Source organism: Elephas maximus, chromosome 9 (assembly GCF_024166365.1).
Source record: "Elephas maximus indicus isolate mEleMax1 chromosome 9, mEleMax1 primary haplotype, whole genome shotgun sequence".
NCBI classification, from domain to species: Eukaryota; Metazoa; Chordata; class Mammalia; order Proboscidea; family Elephantidae; genus Elephas; species Elephas maximus.
In genome coordinates, this window is record NC_064827.1 from 111,355,398 (window position 1) to 111,382,966 (window position 27,569).

The following is a 27,569-nucleotide window of genomic DNA, read 5'->3' on the forward strand; positions in this document are numbered from 1 at the left end:
CCCCGCGCCCGGGCAGTCCCGGCGGAGCGCCGCGGAACGCCGGAGGGATGCCCCGAGCGGGTGCTACCCTCCGTAGGCGGACGAGGCCTGTGGTGCGAGCCGCCAACGCCACGCCCGCCCCGGGGAACCACACAGGTGAGCGCCACCGGCCTGGCGAACCCGCGTTCGAGTCTCTACGCCCCTTTCACCTGCGGGAGACCGAGGGGCGGCAGGCCAAGGCGAGGGAGCTCGGGCAGGGTGGGACCGAGCCGGGACCGAGCCGAGACCGACCCTCCCCTGACCTTCTCCGCCGGCCCCGCGTGCGCCCCGCGCCTCAGCAGCGGCCGAAGCCCGGCGGCGAGCTGCCCGAAATCAGGCGGTGGACAGGCAGCCGCCAGCCCAGAGGTCCGCGCGCGCACTGCCGGAGTGGGCGCCCCGAGACGGCTCTGAGCTCTGGCCCCGCACCCCGCTGAGGTCTGGAGGGCAGCCACGCTCCTCCCGCAGAGGGCAGCCGGCGGGTCCCGGGCGCGGGGGCCAGCGCTGGCCAGGCCCCCTCACTCCGCCGCGGCTTCTGAGACGCGTCCTTCCTCTGCGCCGCCCGGGGAAGTGCCACCAACTGTGGAGAAGTCGGAATTCGGGGCCTCACCTTGCTGGGCCACGAGGGGAGCGAGCCCCAAGCAGGGCTCAGCTGCCTGCTCTGCTGCCTGACCGCGCTGAAGTCCCGCGGGGTTTATCATCAACTTGGTTCCTGGGGGAGCCCTGGGGGCGCAGTGGTTAAGAGCTAAGGCTGCTAACCAAAAGGTCGGCAGTTCGAATCCATCAGCCACTTCTTGGAAACCCTATGGGGCAGTTCTACTCAATCCCATAGAGGCGCTATGAGTTGGAATTGACTGGACGGCAAGGTTTTTTTTGTTTTTGGTTCCTTGGCAGCAGTGATAAGGGCATTAACCCCAGCCCCCACATGGGGACACTGAGTCTAACGGGGGGAGTGATTGCCTGAAGTCACAAGGTCGCCAGGCCTGGAACTAGGCCTCAGTTTTCCAAAGTTCTGAGGTGGGGGAGACCTGGATTTTAAGTGTTTAACTTCAAGAATGTTCTGAAGAGGTTTCATCTCCAGTGCCCATTCTCTGGTGTAGGAAAAGCAACTGGAAGCTCTGGGTTCAAATGCTGATTTTGCTCCAAAAATGTTTTCAGAAACAGAACAAACTAAACCAGGACTCTGATATCAAATGCCCTCCAAGCTCACCTCCCACTGCCCACCAGGGTTAGGCTGAGGGTTCTGGATGCTGGTGCCTCCTGGTGGTTTGGGGCCAGGCTTTGGGTATAGGCATTGTCACATGCCACTCTGCAGAGAAGGAAGCTGAGGCCTGGAGGGTGGGCTGCCCAGGGTCTCACCGTCTCAGGGTTGGGGCCCAGCACAGAGGAGCAGGTACTAGGGAATGCTTTGAGCTGCCCTTAGACACCTACTGCGTGTATGAGTGGGTGGGTGGTGCTGGCTTCCTTTCTCAGGTGGGGAAACTGAGGCCCAGAAGCCCTACTGGGTTTGGTGTTATTTTGTCTCCAACTCAGGATGCTGTTTGTGGAGGCATTTAGCCCCTTCCTTTCCCAGCAGTGTGGGCTCAGGAAGCCTAGAGGCGCTGACGTAGCACCACCCAGCCCTGGGAGGTAGGAACAGGATTCCTCAGCCTGGACATAGGAGAATAAAGGTGCGTTTGCATACAAAATGCTGCTTGCATTGGAATCTCAGTGGAGAAGACCACAAATAAAAAGCAAACACAGTGCCTTGAGTTGATTTCCACTGACTGTGACCCTATAGGACAGGGTCAACTGCCCCATAGGGTTTCCAAGGCAATAATCTTTACAGAAGAAGTCTGCCACATCTTTCTTCTGCAGAGCAGCTGGTGGGTTTGAATCACCAACCTTTCAGTTACCAGCTGAGTGCTCAACCACTGTGCAACCAGGGCTCCTAGTGGAAAGGACAGAGGGTCTCAAAGACCTTTAGGGCCTGGATGCCAGTTCATTCAGTTCCCTGTGCTAGCCAGCTTTTTCTGCCACCCCAGCTCTGCTCCACTCGGCTCCTCCCAGGTGTGTGTGCCTCTGATGTGTCAGGCTTCAGCCCTGGCCTGCAGGCCCTGTACCTCTGGGTCCCTCATAGGAGTCTGGGGTTGGAATCCCACTTCCGACCTTGGGTGAGTCACCCCACCTCTGTGCTTCAGCTTTTCTATGTGTAAAGTGGCAGGTGCTTTATCCCTGGTCCAGGCTTGTGGACAGGCCAGGTGGAGCCCAGGGAGGGCCTAGTGTGTCTATTTATGTGGTCATGTGTTGCCGCAGGATAATGCTGGTGACAAGGACTCCATCACTTCCCTGCCTCTTGGTCTCCAGCTGTGAAAATGGGTGTGAGCACCTTTCCTGTGGGGATGTGAAGTGAAGGAATGGGTATGCTGATCAGTTTGGAGGCAGTTTGGCATTGTCTCAAACATAACCAGTTGGGATGTGTGTTTTTCTGCCAGTCTGTAAAATGAGGCCATTACTTCGTTCTTCCTGGTAGGTGCGAAAATCCAGCCAGATAGGCTCTGCATCTTGGGGGCCCTGCTCTTCCCACATCTCCAGTGTCCAGCCTGGAGGTGAGGCTGTGTCGGGGAGGCTGCTGAGAGCAGGAGTTTATAACTGTGAGTTGAATGACTGGGAGGGCTGGGTGCCCTGCCAACCAGCCGTGGTGGCCACAGAGTCTAATCCTCGCCCTGGGCGTCAGGGCCACCTGCCCACTGTGTGCTCCATCTCATTCCTGTCCACCCTGGCTGCCCTGGTCTTTTCCCAAGGCTGCTCCCACTCTTCCTATCGAGATTGTCCAGGAACATGGTGTGGTGGGAGGAAGAACACAGGCTTCCAGTGGCCAGAGTTTGCCACCCTGGTGCCCCTGGGAGGGGCCTTGGAGGACAGGGCCCCGGAGAGGGGGAGGCAGAAGGAAGGGTGGGTGGGTGAGTGGAAGGAGGGACAGCTGAAGGATCGAAGGGGGGGCAGAAAGAAGACCAAGGGGTGCACCTTAGCCCCACCCACTGCAGTCCTCTGCGCAGCTGGCCAGTGCCCATTTTACAGAGGAGAGATTGAAGTCTAGTGAGAAGTGGGTGTTAACCAAAATGAGGGTACATAGCCCCTGAGGGCCAGCTGTGGCCCCTGCTGGGTGTTGGCAGAGCTGCTGGATAAGAGGCATGTCTTCTTGTAACCTCAATTCCCCTTATCCCCCAAACCCAGAGATCTGAGGGATGTACTTCTCCTAGGTTGCATTAGCCTGTTCTGTTGTGGAAGAGAGTACATACTCCAGGGACTTAGGCTGCCCTTCTCTCAGGAGAGGCCTAGGAGACTACCTAGACTGGACTTAACTGGGCTGGCTGGAAGCCCATGGGTATATCATTCAGTGAAGGTTGGATTGGAACCTAGGGCCCTGCTCTCCCTTTTATGCAGTGCCTTCTATGTGCTTATGTCATCCCTTTGAACTCTCCAGAAGTCCCTCATCAGGGCTGCCGTTTTACATTTGGGGAAACAGACTCAGTAGAAAGTGACCTTTCAGGTCAAATTGGGAGTCACTGGCAGGTGGGAGATTACTGATTACCTGGTCCTGTAGCGGGTGAGGTCAGGTGTGAAGGCTGTGTGGGCACCAGGAGGAAAGACAGAGGGGCCAGTTGTGGTCCAAGGTTCCAGATAAAAGATTAACAAGTAGAGATCATTCTCAGACACCTGCTGGCTGGGCAGGCTCAGAGGAATGGTTCTGGAGGATGAAGCCCACCCACCGGTCCGTGCGCCCCTGATCTGCTCTTCGCCCCACGCCCAGTCTGGGTCTGGCAGTGGAGGGCTGAGCTGCCCAGCACGCAAGGTGGCAAGCAAGTGGCCGGGGAAGGGGCATGGCCTGGGCATGTAGGCTCATCCAGTCATTACTGAGCCCCAGGGGGCAGAGGCGCCATGAGGGTGATGGTGGGGTGGAGCGGCCCTCCCCAGTGTCCTCTAAGCTGTGAGGCTGGGCTGGGCCTGGTCTGGGTTTTTTTTTTTTTTGTCTTGTTTTTATCAAATCCACTCAGTTCCTTTATTCTGTTGTTTTTCCTCTCCTTTAAGATTTATTTCCATCTAAAGAGGAAGGAGCTCTGTGGCGCAGTGGTTGAAGTGCTTGGCTGTCAACCAGAAGGTCAGCATTTTGTACCCACTGGCTGTTTCTCAGGAGAAAGATGTGGCAGCCTGCTCCCATAAAGATTTATAGCCTTGGAACCCCTAGGGGGGAATTCTCCTCTGTGCTATAGAGTCACTGAGTCAGAATCGACTCCGTGGAAATGGGTTTGGTTTTATGGGTTTATACAAAGAGGGCTATAGTGAAGGGTAAAAAAACCCTACCTGTACCAAGTGCTTCTGAGCTGAGCCTATGGGTGGTGTGGTTTGGCCTTCACAGGTGGAGGAGGAATAGGGCCCCCTGGTCAGGGCCCCGGTCAGAGCCAAGGGCTGGAGAGGTGCAGTGTCTGCTGGAGAAGGGCGGAGCTGGGCACCCTGGATGAGTGCAGGCTGTGGCCGTGCAGGCCACCGAGGGTGTGGGAAGGCGTGCCCTTGCAGGAAAAGGCTTGGATGAGGCATTTCCTCCAAAATGGAGCATTCACAGCACAGCAGGGAGACTAGTGTGTTCTCTGGGTGGCGCTGAAGGCCTTGAGCCTGCAGGAAGGGGTGAGGTTTGCCTCTTAGGTACCAAGTGTGGGGAGGGGCTGCAGGGAGGCTAGTGAGGGGTGGCCGTGGGTTCCAGGTGGGGTGTGGGGGGCAGCCCATGTCAGTGTGAGCAGTGGGTAGGCCCCCCCAGACCCTGGTGGTTCCTGCACACAGCCCTAGGAGGAGCTGCACATCTGGGAACCTGGGGCAAAGCCCCCAGAACCCCTCACACCTGCACCAGCCCTGCCCAATTGCAGTGTGTGGTCATTGGGAGTCCTGCAGAATGGGCCACCCAGGGGCAGAAGCCCAGGTACCTGTCCATGCCCTGCAGCTGAACACCTGGGGCCCTTGAGCAGGCCGTCGTGCCTCACTTTTCCTCATCTGGAAAACAGGGCCCATCCTAGCACAGATGGGACATGGCATTAGACCCCCACCACTCAGGGAGTGAGTCCCCTGTGCCAGGCGCTGTCCTAAGGTGATCTCACACCTCCTGTGATGCTGGACACTGTGAGGGCGGGTTACCCCACTTTGCAGATGGGGAAATTGAGGCTGAGAGAGGTGAGGAATCTGGGTCCAAGACCTGCCACTGGGAAGTGGTGGTGTTGGGGATTGGACCCTAGGAAAGTCCATGGAGTTAACCCCTTTTCCTAGGAAGCCTGCCCAGGTCTCCCTCCACCACCCCTCTTCAGGCTGGATAGGGCTCTGCCTGCCCTATGACCTCAGGATTAGCTCATGGGTCAAAGAAGTTTAAAATTCCTGGCCTCTCGGGGTGGGATAGCCCTGTACTTAACTTGAACAGCAACCAGCAATCAGTTGGCCTGGAGTACAGTCTGACTCACGGTGACCCCACGTGTGCCCTAGTAGAACTGTGCTCACAGGGTTTTCAATGGCTGGTTTTTTTAGTATATTGCCAGGCCTTTCTTTCGAGGTGCCTCTGGGTGGGCTTGAACTGCTGACCTTTTGGTTAGCAGCCGGGCACTCAGGGACTCACTTGCACAGTAGGGGCTTCATAAATATTAGTCCCTCCTCCACCTTTCCTAAACCGCATTGATTTTTTCCGCCAGGTTTTCTATTTTTGTGTTTAAAACAAAAAGCAATTCAAGGGAGGCAGTTATTGCTTATGGAGTACTGGTGGCTGATTTATGGTGATGGGAAAATCACGTTGATTGAGGGTAGGATTGCACAACTGATTCATGTAATTGTAAAAAGTTGAATTGGCAAAAGTTGTGTGATACATTGATGACAATGACCAAAAAAAAAAAAGATTAGCTTCTGAGGCTGCTTATTCATAACCAAACACGTCATGGGATGTTTGGTGGTTGAGGGTCATGGTTTCGTGGGACACTAAAGTTAATTGGCCTAATATCATGTTTAGTGCTTCTGTTCTACCTGCTAGTTTGTTGTGTAGTACCTGGTGTCTTAAAAGCTTGCAAGCAGCCATCCAAGGTACAACAATTGGTCTGTATTCACCTGGAGCAACAGAGAAAGAAGCCAAGTTAGGAATAGGAGGGGGATATGGAATGTGTGGCTAATAGCCTCCATGAACAACTGCCTCCTTTGCCATGAAGAACTGGGTGGTGCCTGGCCGCCATTACTGAGCATTTTGATATAAGATTCCATAGAAGAATCCTGATCAAAAGGGAGAAATGCAGAATAGAATTTCAAATTCTCATGGGCTCCAACCTTGCTGAAGCCATGGAGGCTAGACGAACTCCTGATACTGTTGCTCTGAGATAATCTTTAAACATTAAACCAAAAATATCCTGTGAAGTCTTCTTAAAACCAAACAGAAGTTTATCTTAACTAGTTTTTTTATTTGGTAACGAATGCCTTGAGCATGGTGCTCTTTTAAGATCTATCTTTATGGGATCAAATTGACAGCAGTAACTGGAACGATTAGGTAGGAAACTTATATGCTACTGTTTATGTTAATGGGGGAGGAGCAACCCAGAAAAGGAGGGTGAGAATGATTGCACAGCTCAAAGAATGTAATCAATGTCACTGAATTGTACGTGTAGAAACTGTTGAATTGGTGTTAAGTTCTGCTGCTTATATTCTTAACAACAACAAAAATAAATTATTAAAGAACAAAGAACAACTCAAATAACACACTGTGTTGAAAGCACTGGTTCGCAGCATCTCCTGTGCGTGAGAGCCCCAGGTCAGCGGGTCAGGTGCGGTGTCTGACACCCCAGGTTGGGGAGGGGTTCAAGGTTGCATTTCAAGTCCCCGTTCTACTTTGAGAGCTCCTCTAGACCTCTTGGAAACCTCCCTCCTGCCTGCAGCCCCCACCATGGGGTGTTGTCCTTTCAGCCCCACCTTCTCTGTATTCTGTGCATGTGTGCTTATGGGGGAGGGCTTTTGGGGTTGTGCTTACTGGGCTTGTACTCCAGATCATGTTGCATCTTTCATGTAAATATTAATTTGACGCTACATCACAGGTGTCTTTATCAGTCAGTATGGGTAGGCTCCTAGCTCTCTCTGGTCCTGGTTGGGGACTTCGTGCTCTGACTTGGTTGTCATTTTCTGCCTGGCAGATACCCCCCTCCCCTATTTTTACAAGGCTCTAGTGGGCCTAGCAGACTTCGAGTTCTTGGATTGACTTCTCCCTGGGTTGTTGGTGGCCACCATCCCAGGCGGGCAGAGTGAAGGCTGGGTGCACAGTGGGGAGTCCTTTTGGAGGTGCTCCCTATGCAGTGGGACCACTCTTCGGTTTTCTGTCAAGGATGGCATCCTCAGAACAGCGGAACCATCGCAGCTGGCGGCAGGATGCTTGCCGGCAGAGAACACAGGATGTGGCCGCCGTGAACTGAGACGGCCCCCGGGTAAATGGTGACCTTGTTTTTTCAAGATATGGTGATACATCTCTCCACCTCACCATTCACACACAGCACACGGATGGTGGTGGCAACTCTTCCTAAGACAATCAAGAGAAAGCCATGGTTTCCTTGCTGGGGGTGTCATAGTAGGGGCTTTGTTATTTCATTTAACCCTTACCCTAGCCCTGTGTAGTGAAGCAGGTTATTGTCTCCATGTTACAGGTGAGGGAACAGAGGCCCAGAGAGGTCAAGCAACTGGCCCAGGGTCACACAGCTAGTCAGGGCAAAGCTGGGGCTTGAATCCCAAACCTTGGGCTCCAGAGGCTGGGTTTTGTAGTCCCAGGGAAGTGGGAACCCTAGCAGGCCCCAGGTAGAAGAACTGCGTTCCAGGTGACCCCAAGCACAAAAATGCAGGGCGGCATGCAGGCAGCAGTGTCTCTGCACTTGGAGATGGCCACTACCTGGGGCCCCTGCAGGTGGTGGTGGAGGTGCACCCCAATGGTCAGTTACACATAAGGGGTAATGCACAAGGTTTGCTCTCGGCATTTTATTATCATTTCCCCAAATGTACAGCAAAGGTAAAATACTCTATAACGACACTGCCACCTACTCGGAAACCCTGATACCATAGTGGTTAAGTGCTACGGCTGCTAACCAAAAAGGTCAGCAGTTCAAATCCACCAAGTGCTTCTTGGAAACCCGATGGGGCGGTTCTATTGTGTCCTGTAGGGTCACTATGAGTCAGAATTGACTTGACGGCAATGGGTTTTTTTTTTTTTTTGGCCACCTACTTGGTTCTACCTTCCACACCTACTGCTTTCCCACACAGCTCTCTACCCTTTACCCTCCATCAGTGCATCTCAGTTTTGGATGAGGTTCTCGTTTTACTTTTCAAGGATGAAGTTGGGTTGGCCCATTCATCCTTCCATCTGGCAGGTCCTTCTTGCATGCCAGGTGCCTGCCAGGACCGGTGCTGGGCATGCCCCTGAGGGGGCATGCATGGCGATCCCCGACAGTCTGCCTGGGCTGACCGGGGCCTGTCAACATTGCCCAGCACCCCTCTAGGACCCCCTCTGCTCTGGGGTCTGCACCACTTCCCCCACACCCCTCCAGGTACTCTTCACTGCCGCTGCACCTCCTCCATGGTGAGGCCCCTAAGGTATTACACCTGTCCTGTCCCTGAGCCTGGCATGTGCTAGGGCCCTGAGGTGGAGGGCAGTAGACAGCCACCAGATGCCTAGTTGTGCACCTGAATAACAGATGCCTCTGCTCTGCTGGGGACTTTCTGGGCCATGGGAGAGGCTCCCTGGGGAACTGGCCATAGGGGAGTGACACTGGGAGGCCCTGTGAGGCACGTTGGAGAAGGGCATCCCAGGCTGGGGCAGGAGGAACGGCAGGTTTGGGGAGGCAGGGTAAAGCGAGTATGGCAGGACCTGGGAGCAGGGAGCAGAGCCCTGGAACTAGGAGGCTGGCAGTGCAGGGCCTGAAGGCCAAGTTCAGGATTTGGGTCTTCTCACAGCAGGGAGCCCATGACTGGAGGGAGGTGTGGTCTGAGAGCAGGTTCTCAAAGGTCCTGGGGCTGCAGTATTAGAAGGGGAGGGAGCTGGCATGGTCAAAAAGGGTGGGGCTTGAACCCAGGGCAAGGGTGGGGCCAGACCACAGGAGCAGTGGAGAGGAGGAAGGTCAGTGTCATGGGTGTTATGGGAAGTGAACTTGCAGGCTTTAGTCAGGTCGGGGTGGGTTGAGGAACAGGAAGGAGCCTGCCCCTGGCGGGGGGGAGGTGGGTGGTGCACTCCCTGGACAGGAAGGAACTGGTTGGGGATAGTATCAAGGTTCCTTCTGAGACTCCCGTGGGACAGTGCAATGGAGTGTCCACAGCCTGCTCTCCAAAGCGCCGAGCCACGGGGCTGGACGAGACCCCAGGGAAAAAAGGGGGGCACAGATGGAGCCGTGGAGTTGCCAAGACGTAAAGATCGGGGAGAGGAGCAGAAACTAGCAAAGGTGGCAGAGAGGCCTAGGGGAAGGGGACTTGGCCCTTTCCTGGGAGGCACAACCTAGGAGTCAGGCCTGCACACTTGGCTGCACCTGGCTACAGGTGGGCCAGCAGTGTGGCCCTTAAACCAAAAAAACTTAAATCTGTTGCCATCAAGTCAATTCCAACTCGTAGCAACCCTGTAGGACAGAGTAGAACTGCCCCATAGAGTTTCCAAGGAGTGCCTGGTAGATTCAAAGTGCCAGCTTTTTGGTTAGCAGCTGTAGCTCTTAACCACTACACCACCAGGGTTTCCAATGTGGCCCTCAGCAAGTGACTAAGGGCCCAGGCAAGCGCCCTCCCACCCTGAGGAGGGGGGATGGGTATGAGACATTGCAGATGTCCTGCTACAATGATGCAAGGGGTGGGAACTCTGCGTCTTATGGGCCCAGAGACAGTGCTGGTGGCCTGAGGCCTCTGGGAGGCTGAGGACTGGCCTGAAAGGATGAAAGAGGAGCCAGAGGCACCTTCGCATTCCTGGGGAGAAGGCGACCCTTTACAGAGCAGCCTCAGGCAGGGAGACACAAGAGAACATGGCTCCATTCAGCCCCTGGGACTTCTGTGCCAGGGCTGAGCAGCACCAGGAGACCCTGAGATAAATGAAACCAGAAGGTCCGGGCCGACTGCCAAGCAGAGGCAGCACGGGAGTCTTTCAGGCAAGGAGCTGTCCAGGTAGAGGTGTCAGAACAGAGGCTGGAGGTGAAGGGCAGGCTGTGTGTGCAGGAAACCACCCGCAGTGACCTGAGTGTGGCAGAGCAAGTAGAACGAGGTGGGGGCCTAAGGGCCCTTCCGGGTTCATGGGGTGCTATAGCCAGGGCATTCAAGGAGTGTGGAGTAAGAGGAGTGAGACTGGTGGCAGAGAGGCTGGGATGGAGGCAGATTCAGGCATGCAGAGTGGGGAATGATGAGGCCTAAAAAAAAAAAAAAAAAAATGGACAGCAGTGCTGGAATTTATTAGTGATGTCTGTCACAGACTGAGCAGTGGTAATGGATTGAGTGTGTGGGCCATAGATTTGCCCTTCCTGGCTTAGGCTATGTTCCTTGCCTGACAAATGGGAAAACAGAGACTCAGATGAGAAAGGTTCATCCCAAGGTCACACGGTCTGAGCCAAGACTAGGACCTGGGGTCCCTGACTTCTGGCTCTGGACTACCTATGAGAAAGTGTAACTCCTAGGCAGCCACCACACAAACCCGCACCCTGGGGCCCCTCAGAGGCTGCCGCTTCCTGTGGGAAGACGGCCTTCCTTCCCAACAAGGGCATCCAGGAATTCCAGTTGAGGCTAGGCCCTCAGTGTAGATTTCATCCCAAGTGACCAGCCAGCCAGCCCCTGCTTGTATGCCCTCCAGAGATAGGGTGCTCCCCTCCCTCCTCAACAGGCAGCATGTTCTATTCCTGGACAGCAATGCCTCCAAGAATGATTTTTATATTGATCTTAAAATCAGCTTCCTCACCTCTTCCCACGAACGTTCTGGTTCCACCCTGGGGTCCTCCAGTGTGTGGCTTTAGTTCAGACTAGTCTGGCTGGGAGCTTCTGGGCAAGTAATGTCTCTCAACCTCACTTGTGCCCTCTGGGAGTGTGAGCCCACCAAAGGCGCTCCCATACAATTTCTCACAGCTCTGGGGCCCACAGCAGCCCATTACAGCTATGGGAACTGGGGAGAAAGAAGGCGCATTAGGCACAGAAGAATGGAGAAGTCTAAATTGAGGACTGGGAAGTATTGCTCACTGGCAGCCCTGGGAACAAGGCCATGTGGCTGGCCCGTGGCTGCCTGGCTGAGCCTGCCACGGTTCCCACATCCACCCACTGGCTGCACAGACGGTGGATACCCAGACCCAAGAACCCTGAGAAAGAAAAGAGGTACTTCTCCCTGGGAGAAGGTCAGGCTGCAGGTGTGTATTCATTCACTCATTCATTCATTCACACCTGTCTGGTGCCTGCAGAGCACAGTGGTTAGCAGAGCTAAGACTCTGGAGCAGTTTCTATTCTGTCCTGTAGGGTCGCTATGAGTCAGAACCGACTCGACGGCACTGGGTAAGACTCTGGAGTCAGACCTTGTGGGTTTACATCCTGGTTGCCCACTGACAGGGTGAGCCGAGACCACTGAGAATAAGCCTGGGGCGACGAGAAATAACTCAAGTTTAGAGTTTAGAGCAGTGCCTGGCACAGAGTGGGTGTGCAGTCAGTGTCCACTGCATCTGCCCCACCACTGTTACCACGGCACCCCTGCAGGTCTGTGCCTGGGTGGAGGCGTCCCTCGCCTGGCCTCCCTGGGGCTCCCCTGGGGCTGCTAGTCTGCCCACTGCCTGGTACACCTGCCCTCCCCCTGCACCAGGACTGGCCAGCCTCCCAGACTCTCCTTTCCTCCCTCCCTCCTTTCCACCACCTCTAGAAGTTACTGTCCCTTCCCCTCACCGTAATGGGTCTTTTTAATCTTGACGAAGCTAAGAGGTAGAAACCGTTGTCTTAGGTTTTAAATTTGCACTTCTCTGATTGCTGCACTGTATAGCCACTAGGCCACGTGAACTACTGTGCATAGGACCTGGCACAAAGTGGAGTCAGGGCTGTGTCATTATTTCCATTATTATGGCCACAGAGACCGGGTGGGCTGACGCAGGAAGTCCTAAGGGCCTCAGCAGAGCCTTGGGCTGAACGTGGGAGTGAAAGCTTTGTATTAGCTTGAACCAATCTGTTTTACTCAAAATAGTGGCTTAAAACAAGACAGCATTTATTTCTTTCTCTTGTGAGTATTCAAAGGTGGCTGGTCCATCTTTCCTGTGCTTCCTCCCTCTGTGCTTCCCCTCTCAGACAGCCCAGACACACCCCTTCCTCTGAGCACCCCTTCCTCAGAAAGGCGCCAGCTACCCTGAAGTGCTGCACACCACCTCACCCCGTTGGCCAGAATTTAGTTACAGGGCTGCACCTAGCTACAAAGGGAGGCTGGGAATTGTAGTTTTCAGGTGGTGGTCACGTCCCTCACTGCAGCATTGAGGTGCGGGAAGAGGCATACGAGTGGGCAGTCATGCCTGGGGGTGGGAACTGGGGTTGCAGCTGCCCAGGAGTTTTAGGGGCAGGTTTCTCTGGCTTGGTTATTGGGTTGGGTTCCTGACAGGTGTTTTCCTCCTATGAGGGGAGACCTGGTGCTGGAAGGAGCCCAGTTTCCATTTCATCCCTGCCACCTTCTCACTGTGGGACCTTTGCCATAACATTGAGCCTTGCTCTGCCTAAGCTTCTCCACCTGTACAGTGGAGGTGGAAGCGCCTTCCTCCTAGGGTTATGACAGCAGATGTCTATGCTGGTCCACTGGCCACCCTGCACCCACCCCCCGCCCGGTGTGCAGACACTGGAAACCTCTGCTGGCCTTTGCCGGTGAGTTTCCTGCATGCCCCCCAGGCATCTCAGCTTCTTAAGGTGCCCTTAGGTTCTTGGTGGGCAGGAGGGGTGTAGGGAGATGAAGCTACTGGGCACTGCTGGGGCATTGAGGCCAAGGACTGCCCGCCTACCCCTGTGCCTATCTGCAGGGAAGGGACTGAGTCTGACCCATCTTTCTTCCCTCTCTCTCCCACCACTCCCCTTCCAGCCATTCCTTTTTCACTCATCCATTTTTTTTTTTAACAAATAATGAGGACCTTCTAGGTACCTGCCTGGGCCAGGCTCAGGAGTAAACAAGGGCCAAGGGCCTGTTCTCAAGAAGCTGAATTCCCCAGCGACGACCACATAAAACAGAGAGAGGACTGAGAGGTCAGTGGGTGGAAGGTGTGGGAGGGTGGCTGGCTGGTGGTCAGTGGTGTGGGGACTTAGGTGAGAACTTCCCAGGCAGAGGGAACTGTGAGGACAATGGCCTGTGGGGCTGAGGAGGGAGAGGAGCTGTGAGGCTTAGAGGCAGGGAAGGGTGCTGAGGGCACAGGGCTGAAGGCTGTGGTGAGGACTCTGGAAGTTACCAGAGGGCGGTGACAGAGGAGCGGAATGATTTTACGTGGGTTTAAAGGAACCCTCTGACTTTCATGTGGAACACAGACTGTGGGCATGAGGCCAGAGACTGGGAGAAAGAGGGAGGTAACTGCCATGGTCCAAGGGCTGGGATGCTTGGACCACAGCAATAGAGGGCGTGGAATTCTGGGTGTGTATAGGTATTGAAACACTGATGAAGTTCAAAGATTACAGCCTTCAGTATGGATTACACTTCAACATAAAACAAAAATCCTCACAACTGGACCAACAAGCAACATCATGATAAACGGAGAAAAGATTGAAGTTGTCAAGGATTTCACTTAGATTCACAACCAACACCTGTGGAAGCAGCAGCCAAGAAATCAAACGACGTTCCGCTTTGGGCAAATCTGCTACAAAAGACCTCTTCAAAGTGGTAAAAAGCAAAGATGTCACTAAGGTGCGCCCGACCCAAGCCGTGATAGTTTCTATTTCCTCATATGCATGGGAAAGCTGGACAATGAATAAGGAAGACCAAAGAATAATTGATGCCTTTGAATTATTTGGTGAAAAATACTGAATATACCATGGACTGTCGGAAGAATGAACAAATCTGTCTTGGAAGAAGAACAGCTAGAATGCTCCTTAGAAGGAAGGATGGTGATATACTACGTCTCACATACTTTAACCATGTTATCAGGAGGGCCCAGTCCCTGGAGGAGAGCATCATACTTGGTAAAGTCAGTGAAAGAGAAGAAGACCCTTCATGAGATGGATTGGCACAGTGGCTGCAAGCATAGCAATGATTGTGAAGATGGCACAGGACTGGGCAGTATTTCGTTTTGTTGTATAAAGGTTGCTATGAGTTAGAACTGACTTGATGGCACCTGACAACAGTAAGATTCATTTTTTGGTGTATAGTTCTGAGTTTTAACAAACTCATACAGCCGCATAACCATCACCAGAATCAGGATAAGGAACAATTTTACCGCCCCAAAAAGTCCTGTGTGCTGCCCTTTTGTGTTCAGCCCCTCTTCTACCTCAGCCCCTGGCAACCACTGATTTGTTTTCTCTCACTATAGTTTTCCCTTTTCTAGAACGTCACATGAATTGAATCAGTATGGAGTCCTTTGATGTGGCTTCTTTCACTCAACAAAATGGATCTGTGTTGTTGCATACTGATAGCTTAGTTCTTTTTATTGCTGACTAGTGTTCCTTGGTTTTTTTTAATGTCCCATGAGGAGCCCTGGTAGTGCAGTGGTTAAAGCACTCAGCTGCTAACTGAAAGGTCCAGAGGCTCCATGGAAGAAAGATGTGGCAATCTGCTTTTGTAAAGATTACCACTTTGGAAACCCTATGAGGCAGTTCTACTCTGTCCTGTTGGGTTGCCAGGAGTCAGAGTTGACTCCATGGCAATGGGTTTGATTTTTTTTTTTTAGTTTTTTATGGTGTGGATGTACCACAGCTTGCTTATCCACTCACCAGTCAATAGACATTAGTTTGTTTCCACTTTAAGGTGATTATGGGTAAAGCCCATATAAACATTCACGCATGAGTGAACATAAGTTGTCATTTCTCTCCGATAAATACCTGGCGAGGTAGTGCTAGTCCTCATGATATGGTAGGTGTCTGTTTAACTTTGTCCCTGGATGGTGCAAATGGTTAGCAGGCTCGGCAGCTCACTGAAAGGCTGGCGGTTTGAGTCTACCCAGTGGTACCTTGGAAGAAAGGCCTGGCGACACCTACTGTTGCAAAAAAATCAGCAATTGAAATCCCTAAATTAGCACAATTCTACTGACTCACACAGGGGCGCCATGAGTCAGAATCGACTTGACACTTGAACTTTTCTGTAGTGGCTGCACCATTTGGCATTGCCACCAGTAGTGTACGAAGGTTCTAGTTGCTCCATATCTTGCCAGCACTTGGTATTGTCTTCCTGATAATAACCATCCTAATAGGAGTGAAGTGGTATCTTTTCGTGTTTTGTTGTTGTTGTTGAGAATATACACAGCAAAACATATGCCAACTTAACAGTTTCTACCTGTACAATTGAGTGACATTGATTACATTCTTTGAGTTGTACAGCCATGCTCCTCCTCCTCTTCTGAGTTACTCCTCCCCCATTAACATAAACTCACTGTCTCCTAAGTTTCCTGTCTAATCTTATGAATTGCTGTTGTCAACTTGATACCTTATAGATAGTTCTTAAAAGAGCATAATACTTAAGGCACACATTTTTCACTAGTTAAGCTAAACTATTGTTTGGTTTTAAGAAGACTTTAGGGGGCTATTTTTGGTTTAAGGTTAAAGATGATCTCAGGGCAATAGTTTCGGGGGTTCATTTAACCTCCACTCCTCCAGAAGTCTGGAGTCCGTGAGAATTTGAAATTCAGTTCTACATTTCCCCCCTTTTGATCAGAATTCTTCTACAGAATCTTTGATCAGAATGTTCAATCGTGGTAGCTGGGCACCATCCTGTTTTTTTGGTTTCCTGGCAAAGGAAGTAGTTGTCCACTTACGCAATTAGCCACACATTCTGTATCCTCCTCCTATTCCTTACTCTCCTTCCTCTGTTGCTCCAGGTGAACAGAGACCAATTGTTGTGCCTCAGATAACCACTTGCAAGCTTTTAAGACTCCAGGTGTGATTGTGAAGGTTGTGTGTCAACTTGGCTGGGCTATGATTCTCAGTAGTTTGTCACTTATGATGTAGTTTGGCGGTTGTATAATGATGTGATCACCTCCATGATGAGAGCTACTGTGAGTAGCCAGTCAGATGAAAGGGAATATCCTTGGGGGTGTGGCCTGTCTCCAGTATACATGGATTTTCTGGCAAGGCTCACTGGCTTTTGCTTGCTCTGGATCCTGCAACTGGCTCCTGTTCGTCTGACCTCTGATTCTTGGAACCTGAGCTAGCAGCTGACCTGCTGATCTTGGGTTCGCCAGCTCCTACAGCTACGTGAGTCAGGAGAAGCCTCCAGCCTGACCCACAGACTTGGGACTTTCCAGCCTTTACAACCCTGTGAGCCACTTCCTTGATGTAAATCTCACACTCTCTCTCTCTCTCTATATATAGACTTTTTGCTGGTTTTGCTTCTCTAGAGAACCCAGCCTAAGGCACCAGGGCAGGTACTACTTCTCATTGTGGTTTTAATTTGCATTTCCCTAATGACTAATGAAGGAGCCCTGGTGGTGCAGTGGTTAAGCGCTTGGCTGCTAACTGAAAAGTCAGCGGTTCAAGCTCACCAACTGCTCCACGGGAGAAAGATGTGTCAGTCTGCTTCCGTAAATATTACAGTGTTGGAAACCCTATGGGGCAGTTCTACTCTGTCCTGTAGGGTTGCTATGAGTTGGAATTGACTTGATGGCAATGGATTTGGTTTTTGGTAATGACTAAAGACATTGAAGGAGTCCTGGTGGTGCAATGGTTACGCCCTTAGCTGCTAACCAAAAGACAGTTTGAACCCACCAGCTGCTCCATGGGAGAAAAGAGCTGGTGAATTGCTCCTGCAAAGATTTACAGCCTAGGAAACCCTATAGGGTAGTTCTATTCTGTCATATATGGGGTCGCCATGAGTTGGAATTGACTTGATGGCACACAACAACAACAGCAACAGTGATATTGAGCATCTTTTCTTGTATTTATTTGCCATCTGTATAGCTTCTTTGGTGATGGATCTGTTCAAGTCTGTTACCCATTTATTATTTATTATTACCCATTCTTGTTTATCGAGTTGTTTGATTTCTTATTTTTGAGTTTCAGGATCCAAGGCCTTTATCAGAGATGTGTTTGGCAAATATTTCCTTTCAGCCCGTGCCTTTTCATTCTCTTAACAGGATTTTTTTGCAGAACAGGTGTTTTAAGTTTCGATGAAGTCCAATTTATTAATTTTTTTCTCTTATGGATCATGTTTTTAATGTTGTTTGTAAGAAATCTTGACTTAATCTAAGGCCACAAAAATCCCCTCTGTTCCCTTCTAGAAGCTTTATAGTTTTAGATTCTACGTTTAGGTCTGTGGTCCATTTCTAGTTCGTTTTTGTGTAAGGTATGAGGTATGAGGAAACCCTGGTGGCATGGTGGTTAAGTGCTACGGCTGCTAACCAGAAGGTCAGCAGTTCGCATCCACCAGGCGCTCCTTGGAAACCCTGTGGGGCAGTTCTACTCTGTCCCGTAGGGTCGCTATGAGTCAGAATCGACTCGACGGCAATGGGTTTTTTAATGGAATGAGGTATGAGTCAAAGTCAGGGTTTTCTGTTGTTTTTGCTTCTGGATATTGGATTACCTTCCTTTGGCTGCTGTAACAAATTACCACAAACTGGGTTACTTAAAACAACACACATTTATTCTAGCATAATTCTTGAGGCTGGAAGTCTGAAATTAAGGTGTCAGGAGGGCTGATTCCTTCTGGAGGCTCTGAGGGAGAGTCTATTCCATGCCTTTTTTTTTTAAGCTTCTGGTGTTGCGGGCAGTCTTTAACATTCCTTCGCTTGTAGCTGGATTGCTCCAATCAGTGCCGCTGTCTTCCCATGGCTTTCTTCGCTGTGTGTCCTCTCCTTTTCTCGTAAAGACACCAGTCATGAGATTTAGGGCCCACCCTAATCCAGGATTACCTCATCTTAATCAATTATATTTGCAAAAATCTTATTTCCAAATAAGGTTGCATTCTGAGATTCCAGGTAGACCTGCACTTTAGGGGGATGCTATTCAACCCACCACAGATGTCTTGGGTAGGTATTTTGAAATTAGAGCCCACAGAGTTTGTGGCGAATTGGTTGTAGGTTGAGAAAAAGAGTCCGGGTAATTCCAAATTTTGGGGCCTGAGCAACTGAAGGACAGAAGTGCCACTAACTGAAATGGGGGAGGCCACATGAAGAGCAGGTTGGGCAGGTCAAGAGTCATTATGGTCATGTCAGGCTTCGTGGGCAGTCAGACAACTGTGCCTGGCACTTAGGCGGGAGGTCCTGGCTGGAGACATCGAGCACAGAGGGTGTGTGAAGGGTTGTGTCGGGTCAGAGTGGGATAAGGGGGCCTATCAGACTTGGAGGCCCCTGCTTCCACCCACCTGCTCTGAGTCTCAGGCCTCTCCTCTGTGGAAATGACTGTTGAACCTTTGTCCTTAAGATGCTCACGGCGATGCCCTGGAATCTGTCTTTACCTTGGGCACAGGCTCTACAACAGCTCTGTCTGTTCTCCAAAACATACCTGTCTACTTTCAATGCAGTAGGAATACAGTCAGTGATCAAAAGTCAGAAAGCCAGAAGAGCATCTCATCTTGCACTGGTCACCAGGAGACAAGTTCAAGAATGTCCACGACAGCTTCATCAGCATCCTGGAAAGCCAGAAACCTTCCAAATGCCCATCAGCAGGGAGTAGAGAAACCAGCTGAGGCCCATCCAGGCATGGAATACTGCTCCACCACAGAAAGGACCAACTACTGACACACAGACAACACAGTGACTGTCAAATGCGGTATGCTGAGTGAGAGAAGCCAGACACCAAAAGGGATGAAGTGATGTGTGTGTGTGAGGGAAGAAGACAGATGAGGGCCTGATTGCCTGAGTCTGAGTCTCTGTGACCTTGAGAAGTACCTTAGCCACCCTGTGCCTCACTTTGCCCATCTGACAAATGGGGATAATGACAGTTCTCCTTCAGCTGGCTGTTGTGCAGGTCAACGAGTATAGGAACGCTATAGAGTGATGGTCAGTGCACAGTAAGTTCTGTGTAAGTGCCAGCCACTGTCCTTATGATTTCCTAAAAATTCTTGTGGTTTATATTGTTAGGATCATCTGTCTTTGTTCTTATTTAAGGACGATGCCATTGTAACCGCGTTATGGCGCTTTGTTGTCTAGGTGTATCTTTATTTACCACACCAATCCCTTACTGCTGGACGTGGGGGTAATTTCCAACTTTTCACTGTTAAAAACAGCTCTGAGGTAAACATTCTGGTATATGAATCTTTGCAGCAGATTCTTAATTATTTCCTTTGCCTAAATCTCAAATGCATGTACGATTTGAGGCTCTGGCGTGGATTGAATTATATCCCCCCAAAAATGTGTGTATCAACTTGGTTAGGCCATGATTCCCAGTATTCTGTGGTTGCCCTCCATTCTGTGATTATAATTTTATGTTAAAGAGGATTAGGGTGGCATTCTAACACCCTTACCAGGTCGTGTTCCTGATCCATTGTAAGGGGAGTTTTCCTGGGGTGTGGCCTACATCACCTTTTATCTCTTAAGAGAAAGGGAAACTGGCAGAGAGGGGGGACCTCATACCACCAAGAAAGCAGCACCAGGAGCAGAGCGCGTCCTTTGGACCCGGGGTTCCTGTGCCTGAGAGGCTCCTCTACCAGGGGAAAATTGAGGACAAGGACCTTCCTCCAGACTCTACAGAGAGAGAAAACCTTCCCCTGGAGCTGATGCCCTGAATTTGGACTTTTAGCCTACTTTACTCTAAGGAAATAAATTTCTCTTTGTTAAAGCCATCCACTTGTGGTATTTCTGTTACAGCAGCACCGGATGAGTAAGACAGGCTCGTAATACGTTTACCAAACTGCATCCAGAAAAGTTTGGATCTGGACCCCACCGGGCAAATTTGAGAGGACCCCTCCAGGCCCTTGCTGACGTTGCATATTATCATTGTTTTCTTGTAATCTTTGCCAAATAGCTGAGTCAGGGTATTAGCTGTGGTCATCTGAATTAGCGCTTCTGCAGCTCCTGTGAGAGTAACTACATCTTTTCCTGCCTGTTGGCCATTTGTGTTCTTTTTGGAAATTTACAGTTTAAATTTCCTGCTGGCATGTTAGTCCTTTCTTCTCTTTGGGTGTTCGTATCAGATTGATGTGTAAGAACTCTTTATAAATTAAGGGCTATTGAATCTTTGTCCTGTTTTTCACATATTTTCCTAATTTTTTAATCTAAATATATATATTTTTAAATTATTAGCTTTTTACTTTTCATGTATTCAAATCTGTCAATCCCCCCACCCCCCCCCCCCGTTTTTGTTTTTTTTGGTTAATAATTTCTGCTTTGGGGGCCATGGTTAGAGAAGTATTATATAAATATTTTTTTTTCTTCTAACACATGCCTGGTTTCTTTTTTAACACCTTAACCTTCTGAGGGAGTCCCTGGGTGGTGCAAATGGGTAAGTACTCCACTACCAGCAAAAACGTTGGTGATCTGAACCTACTCAAAGGCCTCAGGAGACAGGCCTGGCAATCTGCTTCTGACGGTCACAGCCTGGAAAAACCTGTGGGATGATTCTACTCTGCACACACAGGGTCGCCCTGAGTTGAAGTCAACTTGATGACAGTCAGCATCTGGAGTTTATCTGCCCCCACTCTGCCACTTTCCCAGTGGTCTGTCCCCACCACTGGCTGAGTGGCCACTGACCTGTGTTGGCCCCTGTGGAGTCTTACCCACAGGACAACATGGCCAGCGGACTAGCCCTTGCCCACTTACCCCACGGGCAACAGCACCATGGCTGTGTTGGAGCTTTCCTCCAGGAGCTTTCCTGCCCTTGCTCTGGGCTCTGACTGCCTGCTGGGTCTTGCCCCACCCTCTGCCCCAGGGTTTCCAAGGTGGGTCTTCATACCTGTCTTTTCTTCTCTAGGCACCTGCAGCCAAGTGAAGCCACCCCCGCAGGGAACCTTCCGAGTCCTTCGTGGCAACGGCACTTCTGTGGGGACGGTGTTGCTGTTCCAGTGCCCCTCTGGCCACCAGATGGGGGGGCCTGGCCTCGTCACCTGTGCCTGGAAGGGGAGCGTTGCTGAGTGGTCATCAGGGACGCCAGTGTGCAAGTGTAAGGCCCGCTCAGTGACTGACGCGGGGCGGGTGGCCCTGTGGCGATGGGTATTCCCTGAGAAGGAGCAGTGGGATGTAGGCAGAAGCTGGGCTTCTCTCTAGATCTGCACTCCAGGCTAAGGGGGGGCTTGTTTGGCCATGACCCCTGCCTGTTGGGGTGTCACATTTGCAGGTCAGAAACCCCCCAGACTTGAATCCCAGCGATGGCTTCAAATCCTAGCTCTGCCTCTGACCTGCCCTGTCCCCTCCAAGAGGTTACTGCTGCTATCTGGATTGAGCTTTGTCATCTGGAGAGTGGGGAAGCTAACATCCACTCATTCATTACTTCACTAACGCATGCAGCAAACACTCACTAGGATATGCCGTGTGCCAAGAATTCCAGGCACTAGCGGCACAGAGGACCACAGCATGCTCCAGCCCTGCAGCTCCCAGTCTGAGGGAGGAGGTAGTTTTCTAGTTGTTGTACAGGGTGTAGGAGCCCTGGTGGCACAATGGTTAAGTACTTGGCTGCTAATTGAAAGGTCAGTGGTTCGAACCCACCAGCTTCTCTGCAGGAGAAAGATGTGGCAGTCTGCTTCATAAAAATTTACAGCCTTGGAAACTCTCTGGGGCTGTTCTACTCCATCCTATAGGGTCGCTATGAGTCAGAATCGACTCAGCGGCAACAGGTTTGGTTTTTTTGAACAGGGTATTGAGGGGTTAGATGAAATAGTAACAGCTGAGTGCCCAGCATAGCATTTTCCAAAGTGAAGCCATGAGTTTAATATATATTATGTATAAAACGGGCTCCATAGTCAACACAGTTTGGAAAAGCTGGGATTACAGGCTGCAGGACTTCTCAGAGCCTTTAAAATGCCATTGTGCTGAATAAATCTCTGAGAATGGGGGTGTCAGGATTAGGTTCCAAGAGACACAAAGCCCAAAAGAACAGGAGCTTAAACAAGATGTAACTTTCTGTTACCCATAAATCTCAGAATGGGTAGTCCTAGGCTTTCCTATGCTGCACCATGGCAATGGGGACTCAGGCCCCTTTCATCTTCTGACTCTTTTGGGTGTGACCTCAACGTTATGATCCAAGATGGCGGCATCTGTGTTCCAGGCACTAGGGTAAAGAGGTAGGCCAAAGGACACTCCCTAGTGTCTTAAGGAGGGTTCTTAAAGGTGTTCCACATTACTTCCTCTTTTATCCTATTGGCTGGAACATGGTCATGTGGCCACATCCTGCTGCAGGGGAGGCTGTGAAATGTAGTCCTCATTCTGGTTGGCCAATGTCCAGCTAGGATGCAAGGGAAAATGGGTATTGGGGACATGAACGGGGCTTACCACTGGGGGTAGAATACACAGTGTTGCTCAAAGTAGAATCCCAGCTTCTTTTCTTCACAGGATATCCCTGAGAACCTGATTATTCTAGTAGTTAATGCATAGCTGAGGTCACACAGCTGATACTTGGCAAAGGCAGGGTTCAAACCAACGCCCTTTGAACCCAAAGACTGGGCATTTTTCTTGGTTATGTTCCTTCCTAGAAGGTGACCTGAGAAGGCATGTAGGCCTTTGAAGGGTTTTGCCAGTTCAAAGCATTGTGAAAACTCAGACCCTGGGCTGTGCAAGTCCTCGTCCACAATGGTGGCTGCTGTCATCTGGTCTTGTGTCCCCACCCTTCCTCTGCTCTAGTTGGTGGAAACAAGTGAGGCCATCACTCTGACCTCCCCTCAAAGCTTCTTTCTAATTTGCCACTCTGCAAATTCCTACACAACCTCCAAAACCCTCCCCAAATGGTGCCTTCTGGGGAGAATCTTCCCTGATAGCCCCACCGACAACAGTTTACACGGACCTTTGCCTTGGACTCAGAATGGGCTCCCTGAGGCCAGGCTGGATCTGACCCCCGGGACCTGGCGGGTTTGGGCGAGCCTGCCCAGGAGTTGCTGCATGTCTCCCTCACAGCTATGCCCCTATATGAGACCTTTGGCTTCAGGGTGGCCGTGATTGCCTCCATCGTCAGCTGTGCCATCATCTTGCTCATGTCTATGGCCTTCCTCACCTGCTGCCTAATGAAGTGTGTGAAGCGGACAGAGCAGCAGCGCTCTGACAGGTACAGCCTGGCCAGCAGGGTCGGGGTGAAAGAGCTGTCAGATAGCCCATGCTCTCCGGGCCTTGGGTCCTCCATGTGAAACGGGCCTGCAGCCTTGAGCTCCGCTGCCCTCTTGGTGCCCATGCTCCCAGGAGAAAAGGAGTAGGCAAAAAGCGTGTCACGGGAAACACCCTGGCCGCGTCTGCAAGATCATATGCATATGGCCTAGCGTGTGATCTGTCCTGGAGAATGTTCTAGATATGCTTGAAAAGAATGTGTATTTTTTGTTGTTGGTAAGTCCCATGACCTGCCGGTCCCTGCTGAGCTGCTGGCCTGCAGGGGGTTCCTAAGGGAATCATCACACCAAGGGACTCCCCAGGGGGTGGTGTCTAGTCCTAAGCTGGTAGAATTGGGGTGTGTGCCACTGCGGCTGGCAGGCTTGGTACCGCGCTGTGCACGGAGCCCCGGCGGCCCCGCCTGGTGAGCACAGGGGAATTGCTGGCTGCCAGTGAACACGGTAACAGGGCACCCTGTTTAGCAACATGCATACATGTGGTGAGACCACAGAGAAAACCTAAGCAGTGATTAAACTCGAAAGTCAGGATGGCCCCTCTTCACTGGGGTGCACAGAGGTTGTTTATTATCCTTTGACCTTGCAGCGTGCCATCTGTACCTGACATGTTAGGGTCATTCAAGTGCTGTGGATGCCTGCTCGCTTCATGCGGTGTCACTCACACTGTAGATGAGGGTTGGTTAACCACAGCCCACAGGCGGAAGCCAGCCCGCCACCTGTTTTTGAAATAAAGTTTTATTGGGGCGCAGCCATGTTCCTTGGCTTCCGTGTCTTTTGCGCCGCAGCGTGAGCTGAGTAGTTGCATAGAGACCACCTGGCCTGTGGAGCCTGCAGCGTGCCCTTCCTGGTCCTTTAAGAGGACGTTCGCAGACCTGTGCAGTGCCCTGGGGCTGTGTGGAGCGTGTGGGCACGGCTGGTCCACTGTCCTGGAGATGCTGTGTGTTGAATGTCCTTTACTCTCTCCTCGAGGACGGCCCAGCTGTGGTACCAGCTCAGAGGCAAGGACCTGGAGACGGTGCAGGCCGCCTACCTCAGCCTCAAAGGCCTGAACAACAATAACAACAGCCACCCCAGCAGCCACCCCCGCTTGGGCGAAGCTGCTGTGCAGGCACATGACAACCACTGCTTCACCACGTGAGCACGGGTGCCTTGACATGGGACGGGGGGGCCATCCTGGGTGGCCCATCCTGGGAGGTGCTTGCTCAAGAGCTAGGACCATACCCTGCTGCAAGTCAGGCTCACCCAGCACTCACAGGGCTCTGTCCTCACCTCAACATTTCTAATACCCAAAGCTACCTACATGCAAACCTACACAGAAGTGGAGGTACACTCAACACCTCATCCGCTGACCCCTTTTACCTGGACAGCAGCTTGCCACATCCTGCCATATTCTCCCTCCCTCCCTTCCTCTGTACCCTCTTTCTCTCTCTCTCTCTCAATATATACACACACAAACTTTTTTTCTGAACCAATACATTCTCTTACCTTCTTCTGACTCAAGACAGTTCATTCTGACAGAATAGGGACTGGGTGGTGGACAGTGTCTCCCGATGTCATGATTAGCTTTGGGTGTGCGTCTGCGCCCTGTGATCCGGGGTCCATCCAGAATCACACACGACTCAGTGGCCAGGTCTCTGGCTCCTCTGTCTCTCCTGCACTGGCGTGGAGACTCCAGTGGGGGACTTGCACGGGGCCCAGGCAGGTCTGTCTGGGCTCCCTCGGTCAGATTCAGGTGTGCATTCCTAGGAGGAGGGCTGCACAGGTGACGTGTGTCCTTTGGTGCATCTGTCCATCTGTCCAGAGGCACAGGTGTCGGGACTGTGGTCTCTGGGGTACGCCGTGTCCACCAGAGCGCTCTACCACTGGGTAACTAAGAAGCGACTCCAAGAGGAGTCACTGCTCCCGCGGCCTCTGACCCACAGCCTCACACTGGGGATGTCAGTGATTACCCCAGGGGTTTGGAAAATGGCGATTCCATAATTCTGCTGCAATTCACTCGTTCCTGCCATAAGGAATGAGAATGAGCTCTTTGGTTGTTTTCTTCCCCTTCTTTCTTTTTGTTGTTTTGCTGTCATTTTTAGTATCACTGTGAACTCATGGATGTGCTTTTTAAAACTTGTATTTTGGGAAAATGTCCCAAGAGCACAGAAGTAGAGAGAGCAGTGTAACTGTCTCCCATCCCGACAGTGACTGAGTCCTGGCCAGGCCACGACCCCTCCCCCGAGTGCTCTGAAGCACAGTGTTTTGTGCTCTCACTATGCTTTGACCACGTGAGCCCGTCGTCGTGCTGCACCTGTGTCCTCCTGATATGTCCTGTCATTACCTGAGCACTTCTTTTCTCGCATAAGGTGCTCCAGGCTCACCTAGTACTTTTTCCATCCAGCCCAGGAGCCAGCCCTTCTCCAAGGGCCTCTCTTGGTGAGGTGTGCATTTGCAAGCCCAGGCTAGGCTTTGGCGGTGGGTCATCGGCCTGGTGCTAAGTCCCGCACAGGTGTGTCCTCACCCAGTTGCCACAGAACCTTTCGAGGGAGCAGAGCACTCTGATAAAGCCTCTTTTCTTGATGTGAGCCTCAGAAAGCCCTTCCCCCCCCTCAGGAAGGCGAGCAGCCCTACTCACTGGAGCCAGCCTCCTTGTTGTACAGCTGTAGAAACTGAGGGCCACAGCACAAACCCCACCCCCACAGGGTCCAGGCCAGGAAACAGTGAAGCAGGGCTGACGGCCTCCCCCCGCCACCACCCATGCCAGAGAAGCCCTTACTCAGGGCCGAGAGAGGAACCAGGGCTCCCGAGACCTGTGCCTGCCCCATGCCCAGCCCCCAGTAGCTGCCTCTGCCACCACTGGTGTGACTATAGGGTGCCACTTCTTCAGGAGCTTTTAGGGACATAGGTCAAGGGACACAGTGTCCTTGGAAAGTCCAACAGCCCGTGAACCACTCCTGGAGGGCAGCAGAAAGGTCTGTAGTTGTTTGCAACCACTCCCAAGTTGGAGAAGCCCAAGCTGAGGGGAAAGTGTAGTCAGCCAAGCCTACCAGGATAAAGTCAGGCCTTATTAGGGCCAGGCGTGACCCGACCAGGCCATGTGCCAAGACACTGTCCCTTCCTCTGGGTCGAGCCCCACCACTGGGCTAGTGAGGTGCTTTGTTGTCGCTGGCCCCTTGGCCAGGCTCAGCTGATCTGGGCCTGGTTCAGGTTCTGGAGTCTGTGTGTGGTTGGGAGGATGGCACAGGAGAGGATGGTCACAGCCTAAGTAGGAGCAGGATCAATAGTTGCCCAGTATCCAGGTGCTGCACCAGACCCAGATAGTGTCCTGGACCCGGGGACAATACTGGGCAGCTTTCTATTTTTTTGTTCTTCTGACACCCCTTGCCCTGCCGGGCCTGTGTGTGATGTGACCCCAGCTGGGCTTTCTGAGTGTTGGGAGCAGGTGGCCTATTGAAGTATCAATTGACATACGACAGTTGACTGGGACATGAGAGGTCAGAGGGTCCTGGAACCAGGTCCACAGAAGGACCAGAGCCGGGCACCTGGGAAGGCAGCAGAGTGGGATAAGCCCAGCCCCACTCTTCCTCCAGCTCACATCTCTCTTCCCCACAGAGACCATGGCAAGGGTACCAGAGAGCTGGCCAGCATGGGCCCCAGTGTGAATAAGGACCCGTGGACACCTGCACCTGATGCTCTGAACCCCAGTGTCTCCTCCAGCTTACCCCACACCCAGGTGATGGTGCACATAGAGAGCCTCGTGCAGACCCTGCCTGCCTCTGGACCCACCCTAGAAATGCCAGGAAAGGCATCAGCAAACATACTGGGATGACCAAGAAGCTGCAGCCCATGCCTGCCGGCCCACTCAGCCAGCCTGCGATTTGGTCTCCATGCGTGTCTACCTGGAAATGGCGACATCTCAGGGCTGAGCTGACACCGGAGACTGGGGGCCTCAATGGGGGTATGCTGTACCGAGGGAGCCTGGCTATAGCCATTTTTATAGATATGGCTTCCTCGAAACCACTGCTGAGGTTAACACACCAGCTGTAGCCTCCTGCTAACCTGGGTTTCTTTAAGAAGACTGAGAAACGGTTTTAGAAAATCAAGTTTTGTATAATAGACTAAGAAAATAGCAATAAACTTTTTTTTTTTCAGCAATTACAAATGGCTGTTCTAAAACTCAGCATCTTCTTTAGCAGGATATTCTGCT

The 27,569-nt window shown here is 51.8% G+C and overlaps 1 protein-coding gene across 1 annotated transcript; it reads left to right on the forward strand.

Moving 5' to 3' along the window:
• On the forward strand, positions 1-27,511 carry SUSD3 (sushi domain containing 3). Its single transcript, XM_049896389.1, has 5 exons — positions 1-135; positions 21,049-21,237; positions 23,181-23,328; positions 24,350-24,514; positions 26,975-27,511. Exons 1-5 carry the CDS (start codon positions 48-50, stop codon positions 27,189-27,191), a joined length of 807 nt encoding a protein of 268 aa, XP_049752346.1. The 5' UTR covers positions 1-47; the 3' UTR covers positions 27,192-27,511.
• The last annotated feature ends 58 nt before the right edge of the window (positions 27,512-27,569 follow it).